Consider the following 25,229-nt stretch of genomic DNA (forward strand, 5'->3'; position numbering starts at 1 on the left):
TGTCATTTATTTTACTGGAGGCCGTATACGTACGAAGATACAAAATTTAATTTTTTATACAGTTCTCCTATTCTTTAGTTTGCACTCTGTCTCTTCTGAGCCCCCCAACAATTGGTATTTAAGTTCAAAAAATAAATCTCTGTAAATGAGGGAAAGAACAGAAATTTCTCTAGGAGTAAGCTTTTTATATAATGTTGTTCTTTCCCTCATTATCAGCGATTTTGAACTCAAATATCTCAGTTAATATTTCTTTTAGGAGCATGGATTTTCTTGTTGGGCTCAGAAGAGACCGTGCAATAACTTTTTAATTAAGAGTTACGAGAATAGGAAGACCGGATAAAAAATTGAATTTCGCACGTCAGTACATGCATACAGTCCCTAGTAGAAAAAAATGATATACATGTATCTAAAATGGGCACGTTATTTGGATACCTTTTCGTATTGAAAGTACGAGTATGTTTCTATCACAAACAATCCAAAGGATAAAGGGTACATAATAGTGATTCTCAAACTTTTGTCACCCACCGCTCCCTTATTCAATTCATGGTTCATCTCTGTGGCTCCCCAAAATAGTTTAGTAAATATTTTATTTTACAAAGGAACTACTTCAAAGCATAAATAGTGACATAAATCAAAATATCCAACTCACCGCGATACTAGAAGCCGCGGCGCACCTTTGAGATACACTGTTGTAGAAGGATATAGAGAGAAACGACGTCATTCTCTACTGTTCATACGAAGTACGAAAGCCTGGATAACTAAGCCGAGATGAAGATGAAAAATTCCCCACAAAAAAATGTGAATTTTTTTTCCGAATCACTTGATCTCCGGTTGGTTATCCAGGCTTTCGTACTTCGTATGAATAGCGGAGAGTGACATCGCGCGTTTCTCTCTATATGTCGCCATCTGGGGGCTATCGACGTAAAAGCTATTAGCTGAACCAGGAGGCTGTTCATGCGCAGTCCCGTTCAGCGTTCATACATATGCTCCAAGAAAAGAAAATATCTGTCCTCTGTAGCTGAATGGTAGAGCACTCCCCTGCACAATGAAAGGTTTGTGGTTCCATTCCCCCACAGAGGAATGTGAACTTTTTTTTTCCAAACTTCATCTTGATCTCCGCTTAGTTATCTATCAAGGTTTTCGTAATTTGTATAAGGAAATTATACATCTTGTATACTTCTCGAACTTATTCAGCTGGGTTCCCATATGTAACAAATATATTCACATGTGTTGATAAGCGGTTCGAGTAAAGTTTTTGAAGTGAAAAACTAAAAAACCATAGTGATTCGAATTAATAAATCCTTATACTCCAGGGAACCAGTGAGCGAAACATCAACCTTGCTTTTAGAATATGAGGCATAGCTAAACCGATTAATGTTAAGCAATAATGGCAAGTAGCCAAGTCGCAGCTCGTTTTCATTTTTTGAAGTTCTCTGTTCCAACTTCGTTTCCAAACTAAATTATTTCATTTTCTCTTACTCTCCTATTAATTATTTCACTCCTAATTAACGAAATTCAAAATCAGATTACTGTCAGAGAGTTTGCTTTGCTAAAGGTTCAATAATAAACATCCAGTCGTTTATTACTAGAGTTTATTAACTTGCCTGCCTTCCTCCACGAATGAGATACTGTTTAATTATCCTTCTCCTAATTAATGTTCTCACGAAAAACTCGACCAGCATTTCGAAGCAAATGTACTTGATAGCACTAAAAATTATTTAGCCTCGACGCTAAGAATCTGACGCTTTTGAATGCAATTTGTGTTTCATTATTAAATAAAAAACACGTGATAAGAACTGAGGTTTTGTATGAAAAATTATCAAATAATCTGTAAAAGATTTATTTTTTGTATAATATAACCCCAGTTACAAATATGCAATGACCAATCTAGAAAGCCGTAAAATGCATGCCGGTAGTTTCATTTTTTTATGAGACCATTTTATATAAGAGAACAAAGAAAAATCGTTGCCATACATGGTTTATCAAACCTTTATTAAGTTTCGGTTGTGCAGCCAATATTTTTCACAAGATCTTAATCAGAACTGTGGATGCATTTCTTGTCAGCAACGGGATTTTGGTTCGATAAATTTTTTTTGTAAGTTAGGAACATCTGTACGTTTGTGAGGTAAAGATCTTTCTATTTAACTGTATGAGATGATTTATTCCTTTCAGATCCTGGTGTTACAAACATGGTGATTGGTTTTTCTCACTGTAAATTTTTTTTTAAACCTCAGGCCCTGATTATAGGATTATAGGAAGCCCTGACTTATAGAATTAAGTGTGTTTTTGAGTTAGAAATATGGTGAATATGAACTGCGGGGACTTTCACCAGAGCGCAACACTCAAAGTTGAACTTTTCAAGATGTATTTTCAAGATGGCCTAAAGGAGAAAGTGCTTCTTTGGAAAGTGTGGTGTATTACACACATATAATTACATATAATTACATATAATTTAACAATAAAATTCTGGAAAAAAATTGTATGTGGATATAAATATACTTTGCATCATTAGGTTAATTATTTTTCTATTTATAAAGAGCTCCAAAATTTGACAAAAATATTTGAAAACTTGAAAAAAAAATGAAGATCTGCTGACATTTATGTTTTTAATGTATTTTTTGGGTATCAAAAATGAAAAACATCTTGAAAATTCCCAGAAATGAATGCTTGGGTCTGAGAGGGCGATGAATTACTTTAATTGTAAAAGAAAAAAATCTATATAAATTTTAATCTGAATAAAATTTTACGGTTCCGTACAATAATTTTGATAGCTCATATCCATGTTCGACATTCGACACGAACGTGTTCGAAAGTATAAAAATTTAAGTTTTACCAAAGTTGTCATTCTATGAAGAAAAAAAAAATAAAATGTTCGGAGTTTATAAGAAATAGTTTTGCGTAAATGATACTTCACCACCTATCATTGAAGTTATAGACGGCTGACATTTTTCAAGTTCGCTGTTATCATCGGATTAGCCGTCAGACGAGACTTGCAGGAAAAATTATGATTTATTTGCATCCTGTAATTTAAGAAAATCATGGATACGCTCAGGGAATCAGTTTAAAAGTGATGAGGGAATAAAAGCTTTCGTTCCCTTCACACCCGATCTTTTCATAAGTGCTTCAACAATATTCATGGGGGATTTTGCAGCAACGAAAATATGCAACGTTGCTGTGCTATCTCGTTTGCCTCAACTTTTCGCCTATCTTCACGTTTACGCATCATGCTGTCGGAAGAAAATTGATGACCCTCTCGTCGGACGAAAGTATCCTCCAGTTAAACGAAAAGATCGTAGAGTTGCACTCATTCTTTGCTCAACAGTCGTTTACTTCATGCGATGGAGAAAAAAAAAATTTTTCTTTTTAAAATTAATTCAGTAAAAATCGAATTTTTAATCGTCGTCGAAACGATTAACTTTAAAGTGCTGAAGTTTATGTATGTGCGTATGCTTGCGCTGCTTCTTTATTCAACGTGATAATACTGGAAGATTGGAAAAAAAAAAAAAAAAAATAGATGGCAAAATAGTAAGAGCCTTAGGGAACGATTTTTTCTTAGTTCAGCGGCTACTTTGGAAGTATATAAAACTCAAGGGGAGAGGTAGATATATTACGGTAAATGTGATAAATCCGGTTTTTATATATAATAACCGGTTATTATGCATAGACTAAGTATAGACTAAGTATATAGACTAAGTAATAGTATATAGACTAGTAAGTAAATAGACTAAGTATTAAAAAAAAAGTATCACTTTAACCGGTGATTATGCATAACACCGAAGCGTCGCGTCGTTGGTAAACACGGGTAATCGTTCTTTGTGATATACTATACATGTATTGTATTATTATACCCGTGTACGATCGTAAAGTTCATTATCATTACTTCGGGGTCGGACTACATTCATCACAAGAACTAGATTCGTTTGGAATTTTTTTTTTCATATTTATCAAATTCACCAATTACACTAGGGTATTATGTATAATCACAGACAAAGGGAATAAATTTCAATTATTTACGATATTTACCAACAATACTTCGTTATTATGCATAATTGACAGTAAATTGATAATGTTTTCAGTATTTATCAAATTTACCAACGACGCTTCTGTTCTATGCATATTATCCGCTAAAAGTGGTAAATTTATCAAACTTGCTATGACGATTGGTAAGTATGCATAATTACCATATACGTATCTGAAAGGAATAAAAATTCTGCGATTGATTCTAGCAATAAGACAGAATGTGAAAAAATGTCACCATACAGGGCGAAATTGAGCTGTGGTATAACTTTCACTCCCATATGATGATAATTGCAGGAAGTGTAATTATTATTTTGGCTTTTCTCGATTATTCCGATAGAAACTCACCTCGTAACGTAGGAATGAAAATTCGTAGAGATATCGATAGCTGAAATTATTTTTTTTTTCACTTTTTACGACTTTCTAAATATTCTTTTTGAGAATCGGTAATTTTAGCACTAAAAAGTGACACAAATCGATAATTTCAACTATTGGTAAATAGACACGAATTTTCATTTATATGTTAAGTAGTAAATTATTTGGTATAATGCAGAAAGGTGGGAATTGCACAATTTGACATTCGTTTTATTGGAGGCTGTATAAAAATTTAAATTTTTATCCACCTTCCCCAATTACCATTTTCTGGAGTGAATCTATCACATCACAATTTCCCCTTTTTTGCTGACATTTTTCATATTCTACTTTGATTTCAGAATCAACCAATGATTTCTATTCCTTTCAGGCACATTTTGTGAAACACCTTGTATTTTTCTGTGCACTGAAAATCCATCATTCTTTAGAGAATATAATTTTACCAAATGTATAAGGCATATAAATATGTTTTAATATACTGTACTGTATGTTAGTATGTTATGGTGATTGTCCGAAATCTGGGGGCAACGGCCAGCAACTTTGTACATTGGCCAGACTGTTCGGCCACTGTACAAAATTCCCAGAGTTCAGATATTGGCCGTTATTTTATAGAGGTTTATTTTATGTATGCATACTACAATTACCAGGGAAATATAAATCTCTAAAAACATCATGTGGTATTCAATTTCAGATTCTAGATGTCACATGCTCTATCCATGTATGAACAAGGTTCTGACAAGTGGTAACACGATATGTTATGTATGTAGCGCGACATGATTGCAATGTTTGATTAGATTGTTGTGGTGAGTGAGAGAGTGAGGGAGAGATGCAATTTAGTGACTGAAATCGAACCTCACCTATCTCAACTACGATTACCAAGGGTGAGAGTAATAATCTCATGCTGCTGATACAACGAGCAGAATCAAAGCACCTTATACTTGCTTATAATCAAAACAGGATGTAAAGTGTGCTGAGAGAGAAACATTAGCATCGCAATGATTCTTGTGATAAGTCTGCGAAGGAAATAAATTTTTTGTGAGCTTATCTTTTCAGGCGATATGATTATCAAGTGAAAATATGGGAGAAAACCCCCACAAAATCAAGTACTTAATCATTAGATTCAAAATATTTGTTTGATTTCTAAATTTTCAAAATAGGATAAAGTTTCAATTTCAATTTCAATTTATTTTATTAAATAACAGTTACATTCTCAAAAATAACACTACCCAAGAGGCAAATGGCTGCCAATACTGGGGTTATAATCATGAAAAAAAAAAATCAAAAACTGCTACAAACCTTTTCGCTGGTTAAAAAATTTTTTCTCATTGGTTAATTATTTCAATGTTATTGTTTTAATGATATTTGGTGTTAAAAACCACGAAAATTATATTTTGGAAGTAAAATTTTTTTTGCTTATACCCAATATTAAAAATGACTGAGAATCATCGGCTGAATCGAGGTGCATCTAACAGAGTCAAAAAGCTAGGAAACATAACAGAATAATGAATTCCGAAAAGCTGTAGTTTTCTTGCATATATAGTTGCATAGTTTCAGTGCGTTCGAAACACTGTATCCCTTGAAGTTTTTTTCACCTTAGTTACGAGGCCAATAACTTCAAAACATTAGTAGATATCTGACAAGTTTCACGTTTGATGCATTGCAGCTTCCAATTATTAATGTGCAAGGCATTCATTATCCTTTACGACTCGTTACGTCGCCTGACAATGACGAATGATGTTTGCACTCTTTTAATTACTCTCTTGGCAATATGCTTTTAATATTGGCTTCTGACGGGCCGCAGAGATAATTACTATGACCAGGGCCCGGACATTGATGAGATTTGCATTTTTCAATACTTTTTCACTTTTATTACCCTGATTAACATTTTTGGAACTTTTAGGATATTTTTTCACTTTTCTCAAAATAAAAGAAGGCTAAATTTTCTACAACCCTTTCCAGCACGCTACCCTTTAAAGTTGGAATTTCACAATGAAACTTTGTAGGTAGTCTCTTCAGACCTAAAGGAGTGCGCAGGTGTAATTTTGTAAAGATTGCACTTACCGTTTCAATTTTGTGGGTTTGCCAACCATGAATTCAGAGCTCGATTTTAGGCAAGCTTTGAATGTAAAAAGTTAAAACTTATACAAAATAAAGAGATTAGTGTACAGTCAACAAAATAACATAGAATTTTGTATTCCAGAAATTGTTTTTATATCCAAAAAAAAAAAAGTAATGCTTGAAATTTGAATCCATTTCTCTTTGAAAAATAAGGGTTTTTAAAAAATAAACACAGGCCAAAAGTATGGATCGGCTTGTGCGGTGCTGTTATCTAGTGTTGATAAAGAAGGTTCAAAGTAATCCCTAAACTAATTTTCATTTTATTTATTATTTATTTTCAATGTTTGAAAAGGGCATTTTTAGGTGTCGGAAAGGGTAAAAAAAAAAAATAGCATTAGTTTCATCACTTAACTTGTACCTTCCGATGACAAACAAAGTTTAGAATCAATTCCAGACAATTTAGTACTGTATTTAGTATTTAGTAAAAATTCCAAGAGCTGGACATACTTAACCGAACAATAAATGAAAGTGAATTCAAGAAATTCTGATCCTATGTGGGATGTTGAGAGAGAGTCATTTTGATTATATAAAAGGAATGTAGTACAGGAAATTTTGAAATCTGTAAATTCTTGTTGAATGATTCTGATCCGTAAGAATGCTACATGCAATAAGATTTCGTAAGCTTAGTTCTGCCTTGGGAATATTGAAGAACTGATGATGCGCATAAGATCAATCTTCAGCATTCTGGTTTCTATCAGTCCTTGAAGAAAAGTATGAAGCTTAATTAATGCTATCGATAAAGTCAGTGTGCTAAAAGTGGGGTAGGCCAATTTGCTATCATGAAATTCGAAAAAATTATGAAAAGAACAGTGGACTTGCCTGCTTAAAAATTTCTGATATCTATACGCGAAGTTTTCAAATTGAAGAGAAACTAACACTATGAGTAGATCAGATAGAAATATCCCCAATAGCATCTGTTGAAAGAAGTACATCTTGTCTTTTCAAAAATTTCTATTTTGTCTTGTATAGATTAAATAAAATCCCACTCATAAATTATGAATTGTTTATTTGAAAAATTCCATTGGCAATTTTTGATGAAATCTAATGTTGACAATGAATGGGATTTTCAATAGATAGTATAAGAATTTTTTCTTTTACCTCTAGTCAATATAATGACTGGCGCAGTTTCTAAAGAATTTTTTTTTTGTTATTTTAATAGCATTTTTTTGCAATTTTTTGGGAATTTTTCTTTTAGCTTTCAAGACATTTTTTCGAATTTTTGGGAAATTGTTCTTTTAGCTTTTAAGACATTTTTTCGAATTTTTAGGGCATTTTTTGGAGTTTTTGGGCCATTTTTTATGGTTATTTTTAAGAATTTTTTAGGTCAACAATATCCGGGCTTTGACTCAACAACATCTGGGCCCCATTCTCACTCGGAGAATTGCTATCTTTTGATACTCGTTTCAACTTGAAGCAGGGTATTTTGATAGGGTATGTGGGTATTCTCTGGTGAAATTGTTTGTGAACAATTTACAGCAATATACAGCAAGCATATTAATACGGTATATTTGAATCTACAAGTAAATGATTGAAAAAAATTTATTCATAATTTTACTACCCGTTTTGAGATATCCTGTTTATAAATAGATATATGACGCTATTAATGTAAAGAGAATAAATCATATGTATTTTATATGTACTTATTCGGGCTTCAGATTGTTTTGCAAGCATATTAAAATAACCATGATGAAAATAAATGAACAATCTCAGTGAATCAAATTATGTGTACAGTATACATACAGATGCATAGCTGTAAGACATGCACTGCAAATTACTAGTGAACCGTTGATACTAAGGGCATATTTCCAATTAGAAAAAGTATCCAAATAACATGTGTATCTCAGATAGGTCATATTCATATTACAAGGGGTTGTATAGTTACTACAATGAAAAAAACTAACTTTATATACGGACACCCTGCTCAAAACCCAATTAAAAAGTTTTTTCCGTCTCTCCTGGGGCCGACAAAAAATTCCATGTTCTAAGGGCAATATTTACTGGGATATTTGAATTCAAAAATCTTAGAAAAACGAGGGAAAACGCATAAATAAGGTAAAAAAGTGTTTTCCGTTCTCCAATTTTTGAATTTAAATATCTCAGAGAATCGTTGAATTTTTTTGTTGGCCTCAGAAGAGGCAGGGCAATAACTCCCTAAGTGAGCTTTTGAGCACAGGGTGTCCGTATAAAAAGTTAATTTTTTATTTATTAACTCCCTTGCAATATGAATGACTTATCTGAAGTCCGTACGTTATTTTCCATAACTGGAAGTATGTCTGTTCGCCAGTAAAAGGCGGCAAGGGGAATCAAGTAATCACCCTGTATATTTTGAATTTCTTTAAATGTATGTATACTTACATCGAAAAAAAACTAAAAAACAACTACGGGGATTTCAGGCGTTCATATTTCAACATATTAGGAAGAAATGGATTGTTTTTTTTGCTCCCCCCTTTTTTTTCAAAATCTCAGAAAACCTGCAATGTATGTCTTCATTTGTTTCGGCAGCATTTTGTTCAGTTTTATCTTTCATTTAAACAGACTTAATATTAATCCCTTCATGCTTACCCTTCCGAAAACGTCCACCCTAGTACTCTATCGGTAGAGAGAGAGAGAGAGAGAAAGAGGTAGGGTTATCTTATTCCCACTGGTGAATAAGATAGCAAAGAATTTGTTTATTTTTGATCCAGGACTTGAAGATAACAAAAAATGTGACTTCTTTTACTTGCTTTACCTAAAAATGGGGGGGGGGGGACAACCAATTCTGTAGCCGCATACAAATTGACTAGTTTACTAAATCCAGTATGTTCAACTAATTTGTAAGGAAGTGTGATTTTTTTAAATCATGAATATGTTCGATATGGATATGTTGGTCATTCTGATTACAGCCAAACCTCGTTAGCGGGTCATCCGGATAACGCGTCACTCCACTAACAGGGTGGTCATTTTTCTGCTATCCCGATTGTCTTCTATGGCGTTCTTATGTTATTGAATTACTGATAATGCGTCTTCATACTCCGTTTATGGGCTCATTTTTGTGAAAGTTCCCTTCACTAATTTTCATAGAAATCGGAAATTTCACACAATGTACACGAAAGCGCTGGTCCCTACCTAGCTGGAAGTACCCGCCTACCGATTTACACCAAATCTCAATTATCCTGAGGGTTACCTGTGCACTTGAGGCCCCCGGTTGGATCCATTCGTTGAGATGTCTCTGAGAGAGCCTTGTGACACAGACTCCCAATTTTTATTATGTTCATGCATCCCCCCCATTAGATTTTAATTACCGGTCACTGATAATTTAGAATTTTGTATTGCTGTAATAAAACTGAATATTATTATTTTTTGTTTTGGTCTCATTTTTACGACAGACCTATGCATATGGGGGACTCCAGGCTATACCTAGGTAACATGATTTCCATCGTTTATCATGTTTTGGTGGATTTTGCAACCTATAAAAACGGTATCAAAATCAGAGTCTAACAAAAACGGATAAAGAGTGTATTAATTAATTCAAAATGTGCGTGTTGAATGTGAAATCTTGAATTAATAAATTTCCAAGAGTGAACACGTTTGACTAACGAACATTTTGATTTATGTGCATGTTTTAGTCAATGGAGAGGCCGTGGCGTGCTCCATTCATCAGGTGGTTCTGCTTACGTGGTCATATTTTTACTCAACCAAGGGTGACCCCTTATAGAGGTTTGACTGTGAACAGTGATACTTCGGCTAACGAACGTGATTCCGGAACGAATTATATTTGTTAGCCGAAACGGGATTTCTCATAGGTTTCTGTGTAAATTCATTTAATTCGTTCAAGGTACAGCCCAAAATTTACTGATAAGTTTTTCAAATCTCCAAGGAGCGCTATAAAAAAGAGAAAAACTGATAGGAGGATAAATGAGGATGGATAAATGAGAATTTTACACGAAGATATGAAATACTGAAGACTTTTTTATTTTGCACTATGTACACAACCAGATTAATCCACTGAAGCTGGTGTTGACACAACCCAGTTGAGTTCGTAAGGGTACTGTCCATTTGTGGATTGTTAGCTCATTTCTGTGTTTGATACATGAAGATGGAAAAGACAACTTCCTAGAATGTCCAGACTGTTCAGTTTGTGCTTAGAGTCTTGCACTGAAAGAACGCGTGCTCTGAAAACAGGGACTCCTTTTTTTTTCAATCCATTTTCTATTAACTGAATCTTTCAGTTTACATGAAATGGTTCAAAAATTTTCAGAAAAAGAAGTGAAGGTACATCCGAGGAAAGATTTCGAAGTAGATATGAATTATTCGGACTCGAGCAAAAATAATTCTGATGTGTTTGGTGATTAGCATGAAACTCCTGCTCACGACGCGGCTTTTCATGTTAGCGCGGGCATCCACATCAACGAAAATGTTCATCAGCCGAATCCGTACTCGTTAGCCGAGGCAGGAAAATCATAAACATCTTCGTTAGCTGAAAAATTCGTATGCCGATCTGTTCGTTAGCCGAGGTATCATTGCATTTATTTTTGAACATTCTAGAAGAAAATTTCTTATAAAACCCTGAGATTTTTTCTATCACCTGTTCGAAAAATTTCGAATTATTAAAAAGAAAAGTTGGTTCAGAATATTTTTTTTCATGTCGTAGTCGATCAAAAATAGATTGTACGGTTGGTAGATTTACAGTTCCTTCAATATTACGTTCACTTGCTCTGGACAATGTAATATGAACGTCGGTTGAGGCGATTTTTTTTTTCTTGCATCAATCTCTTGTGATACAGCTGTTCGCAAACTTAGCTATCTTAGCTGATAAAAAATGTTCTTCTACTTTTTGTGAGGAAAAAAAAGTAAAAAAAAAAACACAAAACAAAAACGAAAAGCTCAGCAAAAAGCTTTACTTGGCAAAGAGTTGCACAGATCTTGAACATTTTCTTTTATGCCTAACAAAACTCGTAAACATGTGACAATGGAGAGTTCGCAGCCTTTTTTTTTTTTCATTATCTACTTCTTTTTTCTAGCGAAGTATTTTTCACTTTATATCACAGGGCAAACTGAAATACTTTGCTCCCTCGCTTTTGTTACTTCATAGATGATACATATTTGTCTTCTTACATTCAAAGGTCAGAAACTAGTTTAAGCCACATACTACATTTTTTTATCCTTTTGTGATTGAAGTCAGGAATATATATTTACTTTCTTATTATGTTTCCGGAATAGCTACGAGGGCAAAAAAACAGTGTACTATTGAGAAATTTATTTATATATTTATTTAAAAATACAAAACAACAGGTTGATTAAACAACCTGCACAATACAACCCAATAACAGCTTCCAGTAAAAATAAAAATTACCACTGAATACGAATAAAAATAATAAAATATACAAAATACAAATAACAAAAAGTAACAAAAATTACTAAAAAACAAAGAAAGTAACAAAAATTACTAAAATACAAAGAAAGTAACAAAAATTACACAAAATACAAAACTTCAGAAATATGAGAAAAAATATGCAACACAACATAACAAAAATCTTTTGAAATTTGTAATAGATGAATGAAAAATATCAAAAAGTCGAGCCAGTTTATAAAATTCAGAAAATATGTTTACAGCACAGTATATACAGTAGAAGTTAATTCGAATTTTGGATATGATTCGAAATTTTACTCCCCATGGAGTTTTCTGTGTAATTGAAAATGTTAAATTAGAATTTCTTTTTTGAATCGAATTTTTTGGATAATTCGGAGTTGGAGGAAAAAAACATGATTTTTTATGAGCAGATTTAGTTTGGAAAAATTCTACAAGAAACCACACTTTGCTTCTATCGTCAAATTGTTAAACAACAAATTTCCAAAGACTAATGAATAAATGTGAAAATTCAGTTTTTCTCTACTTTTTTTTTTTGATAATTTGATGCCCATTTTAACATTGTTCAACTGGAGTGCATCGAGAATGTGTACTATTTAATACCGATTATGCTTTTCAACCTCTAGATCAAGATGTAACATACAAAATCTTAATTTTTTTGTCATCATTAAAAGTATAGAAAGTATTGGAACATTCAGGTTCTGTAATACGTTAATATGAAAGTATACTTCCTTGCTAGCATAGGAATGATAAACAAAATTAGGGAAAAAGTTTTGTAACGGATGATCATGAACTATTTCCGTAAATCAGGCTTTTAACATGGTCAAAAAATTCTGCAGTGATGCTACCAGAACAAGGGAATAATGTAGCAGCAAAGATCAATTATTATAATTATGAATTATTAAAATTTGGAGAAACAGTTTCGCAACTGATGATAATATACTTTAATAATTGATAATTAATGTCTCATGTGAATGTTGATTATTTAGTTGGAATTTGTGGTCATTTTATAGATATATATATATAGAATAGATTAATTGGATAATTCGAACTTTTTTCCTGTGACTTTTGACTTCGAATTAATCAAGTCCGACTGTGTTCACCAATATTAGTATTGAATATAGCTATATAATAAAAGGACAAAATTCAACATGGAAATCTCATAGCTGTTTTGTGAGAAATTCGTATTTATATACCATAAGGTACTTACTTTCAAATGAATTTATTTCGTTTATCATCGCTCGTATTGATTTTAAAATACTCAACACTAGTACACACACAAAAAATGTTTTCGCTAATATACATCTGTTGGAATTACGGTATAAAATTATGTTATCGTAAATTATTTCAAAATTTGAATCATTCCATTCGTAATAAAAGTTTTCCAACATTCAGAATCTCATCTGGAAACTGCTATCTATTGTTAGAATAGTTTTGTCAAAGACTTTAGCATCAAAGGATAGCAGAAAGGGAACTGTTTAAAAATTGAATTACTACTTACCACGCTAAATTTTCTTGAAATAACTAATACTTTTGTAAAATCAAGAAGAGAAATTTGGGTTGACATGAAAGATGAATGTATTCGTTCACTTCGCACAAACATAGAAGGATTATTTTTGAGTTTGATATACAAAAAGCCTGAAAAACGAACTCTTTTAAAAAGAATTTATTTATTCATGGAACGAAATACGATAAGATTTTTATTGTAATCTGTTGTAGATGCCGATATACGTACAGATTTTAGAATTATTTGAAAAAGAATTATATGCAATGGTAGCAACTAAGAGCTACAACTCCATGCTCGATTGCACGGTGGTTATTTTGCTATGAATGTTGACTTAATTTTTCATAGAAGACAACGTCGTGCGTGAAGCGACGGTGCAGAAATTTCCAATAAATTACACCGATTAGCTATCGGCTAACAAGATTTCGTATTAGTCGAGCATGAATGACATACCTTTGATGTTCTGATATTTACTTAAGAAGCTAAACACGTTCAGTTTATGTGTGAACGCATCATCTGGATTTTGAAAGATGAATAGGGCTATTTTCTTAAGGTCATCCTGGACCTAAATGTATGCCAGTTGAAAATGAATAGTATTCCATACTAAAAACATCTTGTTGCATGATTCTCTTTAAGATAGATGTATTAATAAAGTTTCGTCTTGTCCCGGCGTGAAACTTATGATAGAAAAAAATAATTCTCGGTAAGCATAGTATATTTCCTCTACCGCAATATTTTTCGTATAAAAAATTTGTATGTGACTCTTGAGCCTTATTTTGTTTCCCATTTCTAATTTACTTTGGATTAATACATCAAACTAGCAATTTATTTAATTAAAAAGTTTAATTCATTTGAGAGGAAAAAAGGTATTCCATCTTTAGCTTTTCTTATCAGCATATTTAAGCACGAAAAAAATTTAGGGAAGTGAAAAAATATAAAAAAGTTTTTTTGAATACAAAATACGAGTGTTTATACAGTATTATTGTACAGGGTGTTTCAAAAAGAATCATCCGATTTAAAAAAATCCTAACTATTCAGCTTTTAATCCGTTTTGACCGAATAATATATAGGTAGAAAGAGGTAAATCTCGAGTTTCATGCAGTTGCTGACAGGTAGTAAACCTGTCAGCAGTAGCTAACGCTCTTGTTTCGGCCACCACTTCGGTGTTTGTCAAGATGACGACTGCACAACAGAAATCGTTTTGTGTTCTAAGCTTCGCGAAGTACGAGTCTGTAACAACTGTTCATCGTGCTTTTCGTCGACAATACCCTGGTGTTGAACTTCCTACCGCTCAGAGGATTAGGCGATGGTACAAACAATTCCGAGACACGTGTTGTCTGTGTAAAGAGGAATTCCCTGGATGTCCCCGCATGTCAGACGAAAATGTGGGGTGCATCCGACAGTTTTTCGCACGTAGTCCACAGAAATCCACTCGCCGTGCCGGCAGGGAACTTAACATTCCTGCAACATCTGTCTGGCGTGTTTTGCGGCGACGTTTGTTTTTGAAACCATACAGAATTCGATTTCTGCAAGCTCGTAATACAGGTGAAAAGAACGACGTGTGGAGTTTTGTGAATTCATCCTTCAGAATGTGTCACAAGATCACAATTTTTTTAACACGCTTAGTGTTTAGTGACGAGGCTACTTTTCATCTAAGTGGCAAGGTCAACCACCACAATATTATGGTATGGGGTATGGAACAGCCGCATGAAATTGTACAGCATGAGAGAGCCTCGCCCAAAGTTAATGTTTTTGTGCAATTTCTCAAAGAAGGTGTGTATGGCCATTTTTTTCATAGAGACCACTGTTACGGGAATCACATATCTCGATATGCTTGAAAACTGGCTTTTCACACAGTTAGAAACCAATTCGGATGACTTCGTTTTCCAGCAGAACGGGGCACCACCACAGTGGAGCATGGACGTTCGAGAATTTTTGAACAATCGCATTCCTAACGATGGATCGGTCCTACGGAACCTGACGATTCAGTTAAACGTCATTGGCCTCCAAGATCGCCTCAACATTAGCCGAACTGAAGATACGTATAACAGCAGCCGTGGAAGCAGTGGATGCAAACATGCTCGCAAAAGTTTGGGACGAATTCGACTACCGTATAGATATATGGCGTGCATCCCGAGGTGGACACATTGAGTACCTTTAATTTGGTTTGTAAAAAAACTTTATGATTAGCCATGTAATATAAAATTAATCTTAAGTGTGCATGTGTGTTCAATATTTTTCGTAATATACGCATTTCAAATCGGGTGATTCTTTTTGAAACACCCTGTATAATGAAGTCTCGAAGACAAATGCTTGATGATAAAGATGTCTGTTAATTAGTAGATATACACGACTTTTATCAAAAACTGACCCATGAATACCAATTTTTTTATTTCCCATTTGAATTTTCTCAAATGCCCTTTTTGAATTCTGTTGAACTATTGTATTCCAAAGTTTTAGTTTATTGAAACGCTGCCAAGTATTATTTATCTTAAGTTCATGGAATACAACGAGCAGAAAAATGTGCTTTTCCACCAATATTAAATAATAATAGAAGAAAAGAAAAGATTTTCTGGGCTTCTCTGAAAAATATATTAGTTCCGCCAAAAAGCTATTATATTATAAAAAATGCATTTTGGAATCGTATGTGTTCACGTTATTAACGCTTCAGAAAACAACATCTCCACTCCAGCATGATTTGGTGCGCATATCATCTATTTTATAATTAAACGGCTTTGTGGGTTGGAATTGTAGTATGGGTGTGCATGTATTGGTCGAGTTTCCGGAATAGAATCTAAATTGTAATCTAAGACTAGTTCGTATATCCATAAAACTGCCATGGTGTACAAAACTATTAAGAAAAGGACTCAAATCTGAATGATGAAACATATTTTTAACCGGAACACACAATAATTTCTGAATTCTAATTCTTAAGTTAGTAAAATTTAAATTCAAACACTTTTGTTCAAAGTGATGTAGAGAATAACGTGTATATCAATGTATTTTGTCTTTCCTTATTAATCGGTGGAAGTACAGTTTTATAACTTTGAGCCCGACAGAGAATAATAAATTGTTCATATTTGAGATAAGAAAAAGTTGATTAAACTTTAAATTTTTCTTAATATTAAATGTGTTTTTACGACATGTAATGAATTTCAATTAGCAAATGGTCCCCTTCTTCCATTCCGTAACTTGAAATCCCCAGCTCAAAATTTTATCGTACAACATGTTTTTATGACATATTATAAAAGCGATGGTCGGCCCTCTGTACAGTGATATCGTTGAGAAAAATGATTAAACTTTGGCATTACATCACGTTTGGGCTTTAAGAGAGACTATAAAACCCAAAAGTCTATACCTGAAATATTACATCAAAAAAGTGAGAAAGTCTTAAAAACTGAAGCTTGTCCGAATCAGAATAAACGAGATGTTATCATATGAATATGGGATACTTACGGCTTTTGTATTTTTCAGTGTAGCCGCTTATAGTACGGGTAAGTGCTCTGTTAAAACGACGCATGAAACTAGAAAAAAGAGTGAATTCTTAAAAAAAAACTGTTTGTTGTCGGGAGTTTTGTGTTTTCGGGCATTCTCGTAATTTCTGTAATTATCCTCACAGACTATTTGGTGCGAACTTAATTTCCCATTAGTGTGCACTGGTATAGGGAATCTTTCACATTAAGAGCTTTAATCGTTAGTTCTGGACGTATTTGAGTCTTTTTCTCTCTTGGTATTTGTGGGAATACATGTTTTATTTGGAATACAAGCTTCAAACAAACAATTTATTCTCAACTTTTCAACTTAACAACTTATTAACTATTGATAGTATTTATACCGGCTATTGACAGGATGGATCATTTTATTTTTTCGTATAACACCAGTAGTTATCAGAAGAGGGAACAGTTCTTACGATTAACAAATGATAATGCTGTGAGAAAATTTCTTTTAATACGAAAAGAGTGTGACGAATGAAATAACCTATTTGTAGAGATAAATTTCCAATAAATTATTACGATTAATAAAATTATTGTGCCCACACCAGTCACACGAGGGAAAACAATCAAGGACAAACAATAGTCTTATTTTTTAATGGTAAAAGAAAAGTGGTGATGAGTGCGTTCTACTACTCCAAATGAGACAAAATTTAAGCTACAGATAATTCAAATGATGCGCTTGTAATTTATTAAATATAGGAAAAAGTGCTTATGTAGCACACAAAAACTTCTCAATATATGTTGATCTAAATTATTGTAAAATACCGTCACTGATTTTTCGTTTTTTTAAAAGTTTTTTGAAATGCTTAAATTTAATTTAAATTTTTATTGCGTTGAGGTGAAAACGATTTCCATGTGAATTTTATAAAGTCGATTTAAATGCGCTATGGAAATGGAAATTATCACTTCGTCGAAGTGATCAGAAGAGAGAGAGAGACGGAAAGAGATTACAAGTGAAACTATTTTTTCCAGATGCTTTTCATAACGGTGAAGATCAGAAAATTAGGACGTAATTAATGACGCTAATGAGCATCGTTTCATTCATGACCTGAGGAAAGCGAATCGGACATGTACTTTTAAGAAGCCATCCAAAGAATTGTATTCAGAAGTGTTTACGATTATTTGATATGTCAAAGTCGTTAAGGAAAAAAAAAAGCTAATGTTGAAAGCTTTCATCTAATTAAGCACGTTTACTACCATAATAGCTTTATGAGCATTCAATCTGCCAATGATTGGTCCGAGTTTTGATATAACCCTCAAGTGAAAGAAATAAGCTATAAAATTATTATTTTTTGCATCTTATAGTTTTTGCTTGTAAAAATATTTCATTGAGTGAAAAATACTAATTATTACTTGATATTTGTGGAGCACCCATGATAATATTCATTTTGGACGTATGGATTTACTGCTAGTGGTTTTTATAATTTTTTAGTTGTGATAGAAAGGTTTTACATGGTATTTACGTGTAAACAAAACGCTTTACACAAATTCCATTCATTTTACAGAATTTCCAAATTTGAAGTCAGCAAGAAATTGTTCACCACAGATCAATCTTCGAAACTGTGGTGTATCTAAAGTTGTTGTGCAGGATGCAGATCGAATCGTTGGTGGAAGAGAAGCTGTCGAAGGAGAATTTCCATGGCAAGTAAGCAGAAAAGTATATGCTGTATATCTTCGGTCCCTCACTTGGCAAATTTGAGATATACGAAAAAGTACAAGAGAATACAATTTTGAATCGTAATTATTTTCAATCACAATAGTACTATTCTACGCATGTACTTTTATGACATATTCCTTTGAGTTATTCACAAATTCAAAGTTTGTGTTTTATTTAACGAAATTATACATTTATAGTACATGCTTGAAGTTGTTAAATTTTAGAACATTTACGATTTTTTTTCTCTTCATTTAGAGACCTATATCAGATAGTTTTGGGGCGTCAGGATAGAAATTGATTGACTCAGTCCCAGTTTCTTTACTTAAAATTAGTTTCATTCGGTGAACGCTGAGGATTCAAAGATTAAGTGTTACATTTCTTTAAAGATATTCATATACTTCCATGTCTATAATTTAAGTAACAGTTTGGAAAAATATATTAAACGAAAGAATCAAGTACAAAACTATATGCCCTAGTGTGCAATTTTTGACTGAAATTATATGTTTGTGAGTTATAACAGTTCAAAACGTTAGATAATTTAGGTAGATTGAAGTTCAGGCACTACTACTCTACCATGACGTGCATTATGACTTGTCCGAGAAAAGATACAAAATATATCTGTATGAAATTACTGGTATCATCTGTTTTAGAACAATTTCACTTACGTTAAGCGGCAATTATTAAGGACATTGCTCTTCTGAAGACACGCACATGTATTGATCATGAGATATGTGGAAACACGAAATAGTTGTGACGAAACAAAATAGCATATACGAAGGTTTTTTTTAACAGCTGGCTGATGCGAAGATATATTTAGGAAAGAGAGAAAATTCAAATAAACAAAAAACTTTTGCATGGATAGCGGAGAGCCACATCATCCTCGGAAAATAGCATATATCTGAACCACAGAGAAGAATACCCGGTTTTGTTACTCAGCAATATTGAAAAATTTTCAACTTTCATTTTAAAAGACACGTTTATCGTTATACGTGTTTAGTTTTCTCAACATATGTAAAGAAGTACCACATCCTTAACTTTTGTACACATGAAGTACATTCGGGTAATATGGAATACAACTTTTAGTTTTTCGATTATTCCAGTTTAAAACATGGTAGAAATCTGAAAAACCTGAATTTCCATAAAATTTTGTTTTTTTGCCTTTGCATTGGCAAGTGTATCGTATTTAAAAATAAATTTTGTAACTAAAAAAGACATTTAAAATAATTTTCGTCGGTTAACATGGAATGGTGGGGGGGAGGGGGGTGTGGAGAAAACTAATTCGAATTGATCAAAAACAAGATTTAATGGATCTATGATAATGAAAAATAAAAATTTCATCGTTTATTTTTGTAGTTGATGATGCGGCGGTGTGAATAGTCTATCTATACGGGTCACAAATTCAGTATTCCTATTCTGCACCAAAATAGTCAAGGTGAACCCACAGAGAACAGTACACACAATATATCTAGCCACTAACTAAACATTCCATCTTGAAGAGATATTTTCTAGCCCAACTCAGATAATACTTCTAGTGTTCCATATAACCAGATATACCATCTGTGAAAAAATAGCGTTTCATCTAACCGGAGAGAATCGTTAGCTAAAGACAAACACAGCAGAATAAAATGCAACACATGTGATGTACATTGTGCTTAGTTTTAAATTATTGGACACATTTCCAATAATTAATAAACACTTTTGAAAACTTGCCTGACCAAATTTTTGGAAGTGGAGAAAACACAAATATTATCCTATAGCAGCCGTGATGATGATGACAACCAAACGACATTGACCCTGTAGCATCAGGGAAGCTTTTTTGAAGTTGTTTATCACTATTCCACTTGGAGGCCTTATTACCCAAATGTACTATATGTAAAAACGTGTCTACAATATAATCTTCGAAATGGTAAATTAACATTTTTTTTTCCACTTTGCAGGTGTCTATACAATTCAAAATCATTCCAACAATCGCAATTCACCTGTGCGGAGCAGCCATTTTAAACGAAAAATGGATTATCACAGCCGCACACTGCGTAGATGCGTAAGTAAATATTCATAAAATATAACTGACTTTTTGAATACAATAATTAAACGAAATTAAAACTTACTAATTGAAGATATTCTTATTATTTTAATCTATAATTAATTAGATTTCGTTAAAGAAGAAAAAAGTAGATGAAGAACTTTTTGTTTAACTTTTTTCTTAAGTTTTTCGTTTTAAAGAAAAAAGCCCTTGATTAACTCCAGAAAACCTAAACTTAATTAGGTGTCTTTTCTTTCTCGTCATTTTATAGTCGTTTTTGAGAAATTTAATTTCGAAATGAAAAGAATGTTGAAGAAAGAGGGGTAACTGACACTCACTTTTTGTGTCTTATTTATTCATTCTTTTCAAAAGTCATTGCTAGACTGCAACCATTGACTATTGAAAAGAAGGAGAAACTAAAACATTTCATTCTGGATGTTTATTTTTTTTTCTGCGTATTTATTTCGTGATCACTTTATGGGGAATTTTTTTAGGTACATATCAAGTTTCACGTTCTCAGAAAACGACGGTATAGTGATACATAATCCTGCAGCAGTTCTCAACCGGTGCTCCGCGGAACCCTAAGGGTTAGATTGTAAAGGCAATAAATTTGAAAAAATTAATTATTAATATTTTTGAATAATTAAAATAAGTCAGTAACTTTGACGAATAAAAAAAAAAATAGGCCAACGAGACTCCGTCATATAAATTTTATACCGGAAAAGTCCCCGTGGGTCAAAAAAGTTTGAGAACCACTGCTTTAGTGTAATGGTAGTTGAATGATCGCTAGTCATAAACGTTGAAATTACCACCAAATTTCGGAAAAGAAATGAAGATAATAGAACCCCAATGTGTGAAATTCAAATATACTAATCTCGGACTAAATCGTCATCAATTATAATTTTTAAATTTTATTAAATTTATCAACACCGGTGGGAAATTTCTGTCGTTTTTCTACAGGCATTAGAAAATAATTTAATCCCACGGTGACAATTATACGATTGCTAAAACACAGTTTAAGTATCGAAAATAATAGATAATAAAAACACTTTTCTCCCAAAATATAATCCCCAAAGTATAAATTTTAAAGGCGTCTACGATTATCTTTCCTTTTTCAACGGCACAGTGCCATTTTAATTCCGGATCAAGCAAAATAACTCAGTATTTAAAGATAAAATGGAAGAAGAGTTCGATTTTTACGATTTTGATGTTGTTTACATGATGGAAATTTTTGTAATTCTGAAGTAAAAAAAAACCAAGACATAAAGTATGGGTTATTAAAAAAAGTCTTATTTTTTTGCTCGTTGAATGTAGGCGTTACGCCGAATATGTCGAGGTAGCAGTTGGAGTCTATAGGCAAAAAGAGAAAAGCAGATACGTTTCTTCTTACTCGGTAAGCTTCCATTTTTCGTAACAAAGAGAACGGAGTTCAACTAAGGGCTTATCTCAATAAGCCCAAGGCGCTGGTTGTCATGACGCCAAAAACTGTAATGAGTAACAGCTTAATGAGCAATGACATACAATGGCATATCAGAAGCTTTGTTGTTTTATTATTTGCAGTTTGTATCTGAGGCAGTAATAATGAATTTTTGTCTCGCTGATATTTTTCAAAGGACGGGAGACACAGCGAGACGATTTCGGATTTCTTATCATTCGTACTTAGTTAAAAAAAAATAAAAAAAGTAACGGTTGACAGAAAATATGTATCGCAGTGTCATACTGATGTTACAAAAGCTCACTGACGAGGAAGTAAACGGGGTAAAAATTAAGGAAAACCATTTCTATTGAATTTACAGAGTTCTTTTGCTGAATGTTATTGTTCGTAAGATTCTACTGACATACTTTTAGATACGGATAATTTGTGTATGATATGTTTCAATTCAGTTATGCTGTGTATATGTTATTGTTTGGGCAGCATTTTACAGATCAAATTTTCTATTCATCTCACGTCTTTTATTTTTACAATCACGTTACCATAAACAAAAACTTTGACTGAGAAATAATTTTATCTTATGTTTCATTAAAATTATGACAGTTTCAAAGAAATTTAATTATAAGGACAATGATATAAAATTACTAAATAACCTTATTAGAAACCTCGAACTTTTAAATAATTCAGGAATGACAGATTAAAAAGTTAAGTTCATGTAAATAACGGATACGGTGACAAGTTGCTTGTGGAACAATTATCTTTAATTAATATATGCACATACTTTGAACAGAACTGCATCTTATGTAAACAATATTTCTATTCATCATGATCATTCAGTCGCATCAGTGAAGTTTATCATGTTAAAAAAACTCTTCGTTCTATCATTTGTCTAATACAAAAGATAATCCTAATCAAATTATGATTCACTCACACGGAAGAATGTTGAAAAGACGCATACTTTATTCATGAAAGCTTTGCATTTTGAGGAGGGTATTGAATAATAAAAATGCCTTTCTAAGATTACGGTTATCGTTTCCTCGTTATATAGATTTTCTCTGTTGCCATCTACATAAAGATAAATCGGCTATGCGTCGTCAGCGGATGCAGCGATTGATTCAAGCTATTGTGTTAATTAGATCAATACTTTTCGTTATTGTTTTAGGTTGAGAAGATCATTATCCATGAAAAATTCGATCATGCGATGTATCGTAATGACATAGCTTTGATGAAACTGAAAAACTCTATTCCATTTGAAGAAAGTGATGGATTCGTGAACAGCATATGCTTGCCTAAAGCCAATGAAAGAGTGAGTGGATTTGTGACCGCTGCCGGATGGGGTGACACAACTGAAAGTAATGGGCTATATTCATCTTTCTCTCTCACATGCATATATTTTTACTATTTTAGCCATATCTTTCCTTTATCTCATTGATTATACGCACTTCTTGTCGATGAACCGTGGTATATGGAAGAGAAAGTCCAAATGTGCGCCAGCTGTTGAATGAGCTTGTAGAAGGTTCCGCAACTTGGTGACGAAGGCATGAAAGTACAGTAGAAGTCTGTTATAACGAGCAGGGCTTATAATAAGAACCTCGCTATAACGAGTAATTTGGACCCAGAATTTTTTATAGTCGTTTCCGAATGACTGAAAAAATTGTGCTAAGAAAACTTTCCGATTAGTGGGAAAATGTTGAATTTATGCAGTAATGAGAGTGAGCAATGATACAAATAACTGAGACATTGTTCATTTTGGTCGATTTAATTGTTTTTATAATGCGAAATTTTATGCAAAAATATCTTAGAGAAAAAATTCCTGTGAGACCAAAAATAAATTTCATGACTACAGTGCTGCTCATTCATTAATATTAGAACGAGACGATCCAAAAGATGTTTTAACGCAGATAAAAAGTAGCAATATTACTTACTATTTTATAACTAGGCAGAGCAAAAAATGGAAATTCGCTTATGACGAGAGGTCCGTAAAAGCGACAATTTTTCTCGTGGTTGTGAACTGTCGTTATAATAGACTTTTACTGTATCACATTGTGGTAAGGAAGATCTTAAACAGTTGAGTCATCACTGTTTTCCACGTGTTCAAATTATGGTTGTCTCATCTATGAATAACTCCTCGATTTATCCCAATATTTTATCGCATTTCTTTTTAAACGTGCCAATTTTGTTAGAATTCATGACCCCCGGAGGTGAGTTATTCCATTTATTCACAACCTTATCAGAGAAAAACTCCTTGCGACATCACAACTTAGAATTGCCCATTACCAATCGATACTAGTGTCCCCTTGTCGAAGCAGTTGATTGACGATGTATTAATAACTCATAGCCCATTTTATCCATCTCGTTGAGAATTTTAAACACTTAAATCATATCTCCTTGCCCACGCGCTCGTCCAACGTAAACATTTTCAAAAAATCAAATCTCTCTTCATTGCTTAAGCCTCGCGTGTCATTAAGAGCACGTGTAGCTCTTCTCTGCACTCCCTCGACCAAGTCAACGTCCTTCTGTAAGTATGGTATCAAAAACCTGACAGCGTATTCCAATCCAGCACGAACTAAGCCCCAGAAAAGTGAAAGGATCACTTTAGGAGAACACGAAGAGACTTTTTGAGAATGAAAACGAGCATTTTATTAGATTTTTTTGACCACCACCGAAAACAATGTTCAGAAAACCTAAGCCGCTCATCAATAAGAACCCAGATCGATCATCCTAGTTGCAATAACTTAATCATATTTATTTAAACCACTGTTTGAAAGACTACGATTTTCATAACTTTTGTAATTAAATTTGTACACGGAATATTTAAAACATGTTTTTCCTATCTTTATCCTTTCATGTTTCAGGTTCTATTCACGTATTAAAGTATTCGAAAAAGAGGTAAATACAGCTGGCCCGCGGCCTCAAAATGAAACGTGCAGCCCATATTTGGACCTTAAACTCGATGTATTATATAGTGCGAAAGTCTAGTCATCGCATTTTAGATAATTTCACGCACGCGGGGTGTATTAGTTTGTTTAATTTATTGGAATTATAAATAATTACTTGTTTGAAAAACAAAATAAAACTAGTTTCTCCCTCATATACATTTCTTTCAGACGGGAAATCATCGGATGTTCTAAGAGCCGTGGAATTGCCAATTGTTTCGCCGAACGTTTGTCGTGCATTATTTGGAGGCAGTGATTTGATATCTGAAACTGTCATGTGTGCGGGAAGGTCATCTGGTGGAATTGATACTTGCCAAGTGAGTATAACC

The 25,229-nt window shown here is 33.2% G+C and overlaps 1 protein-coding gene across 1 annotated transcript in view; it reads left to right on the forward strand.

Moving 5' to 3' along the window:
* The first annotated feature begins 16,707 nt into the window (after positions 1-16,707).
* The window catches only part of LOC149079948 (transmembrane protease serine 9-like), a 39,676-nt gene continuing 31,154 nt past the window's right edge, over positions 16,708-25,229 (forward strand). The window contains exons 1-6 of the mRNA XM_089238568.1: positions 16,708-16,852; positions 18,358-18,497; positions 20,447-20,550; positions 21,847-21,925; positions 23,127-23,316; positions 25,072-25,217. Of these exons, the coding sequence (XP_089094694.1) occupies positions 16,786-16,852; positions 18,358-18,497; positions 20,447-20,550; positions 21,847-21,925; positions 23,127-23,316; positions 25,072-25,217 (726 nt within the window). The 5' untranslated portion in view covers positions 16,708-16,785. The remainder of the gene's footprint in view (positions 16,853-18,357; positions 18,498-20,446; positions 20,551-21,846; positions 21,926-23,126; positions 23,317-25,071; positions 25,218-25,229) is intronic.

The sequence above is a fragment of the Pholcus phalangioides genome, unplaced genomic scaffold (assembly GCF_987345545.1).
Source record: "Pholcus phalangioides strain wild (caught in Gottingen) unplaced genomic scaffold, Ppha-v1.0 ptg000011l_1, whole genome shotgun sequence".
NCBI lineage: Eukaryota > Metazoa > Arthropoda > Arachnida > Araneae > Pholcidae > Pholcus > Pholcus phalangioides.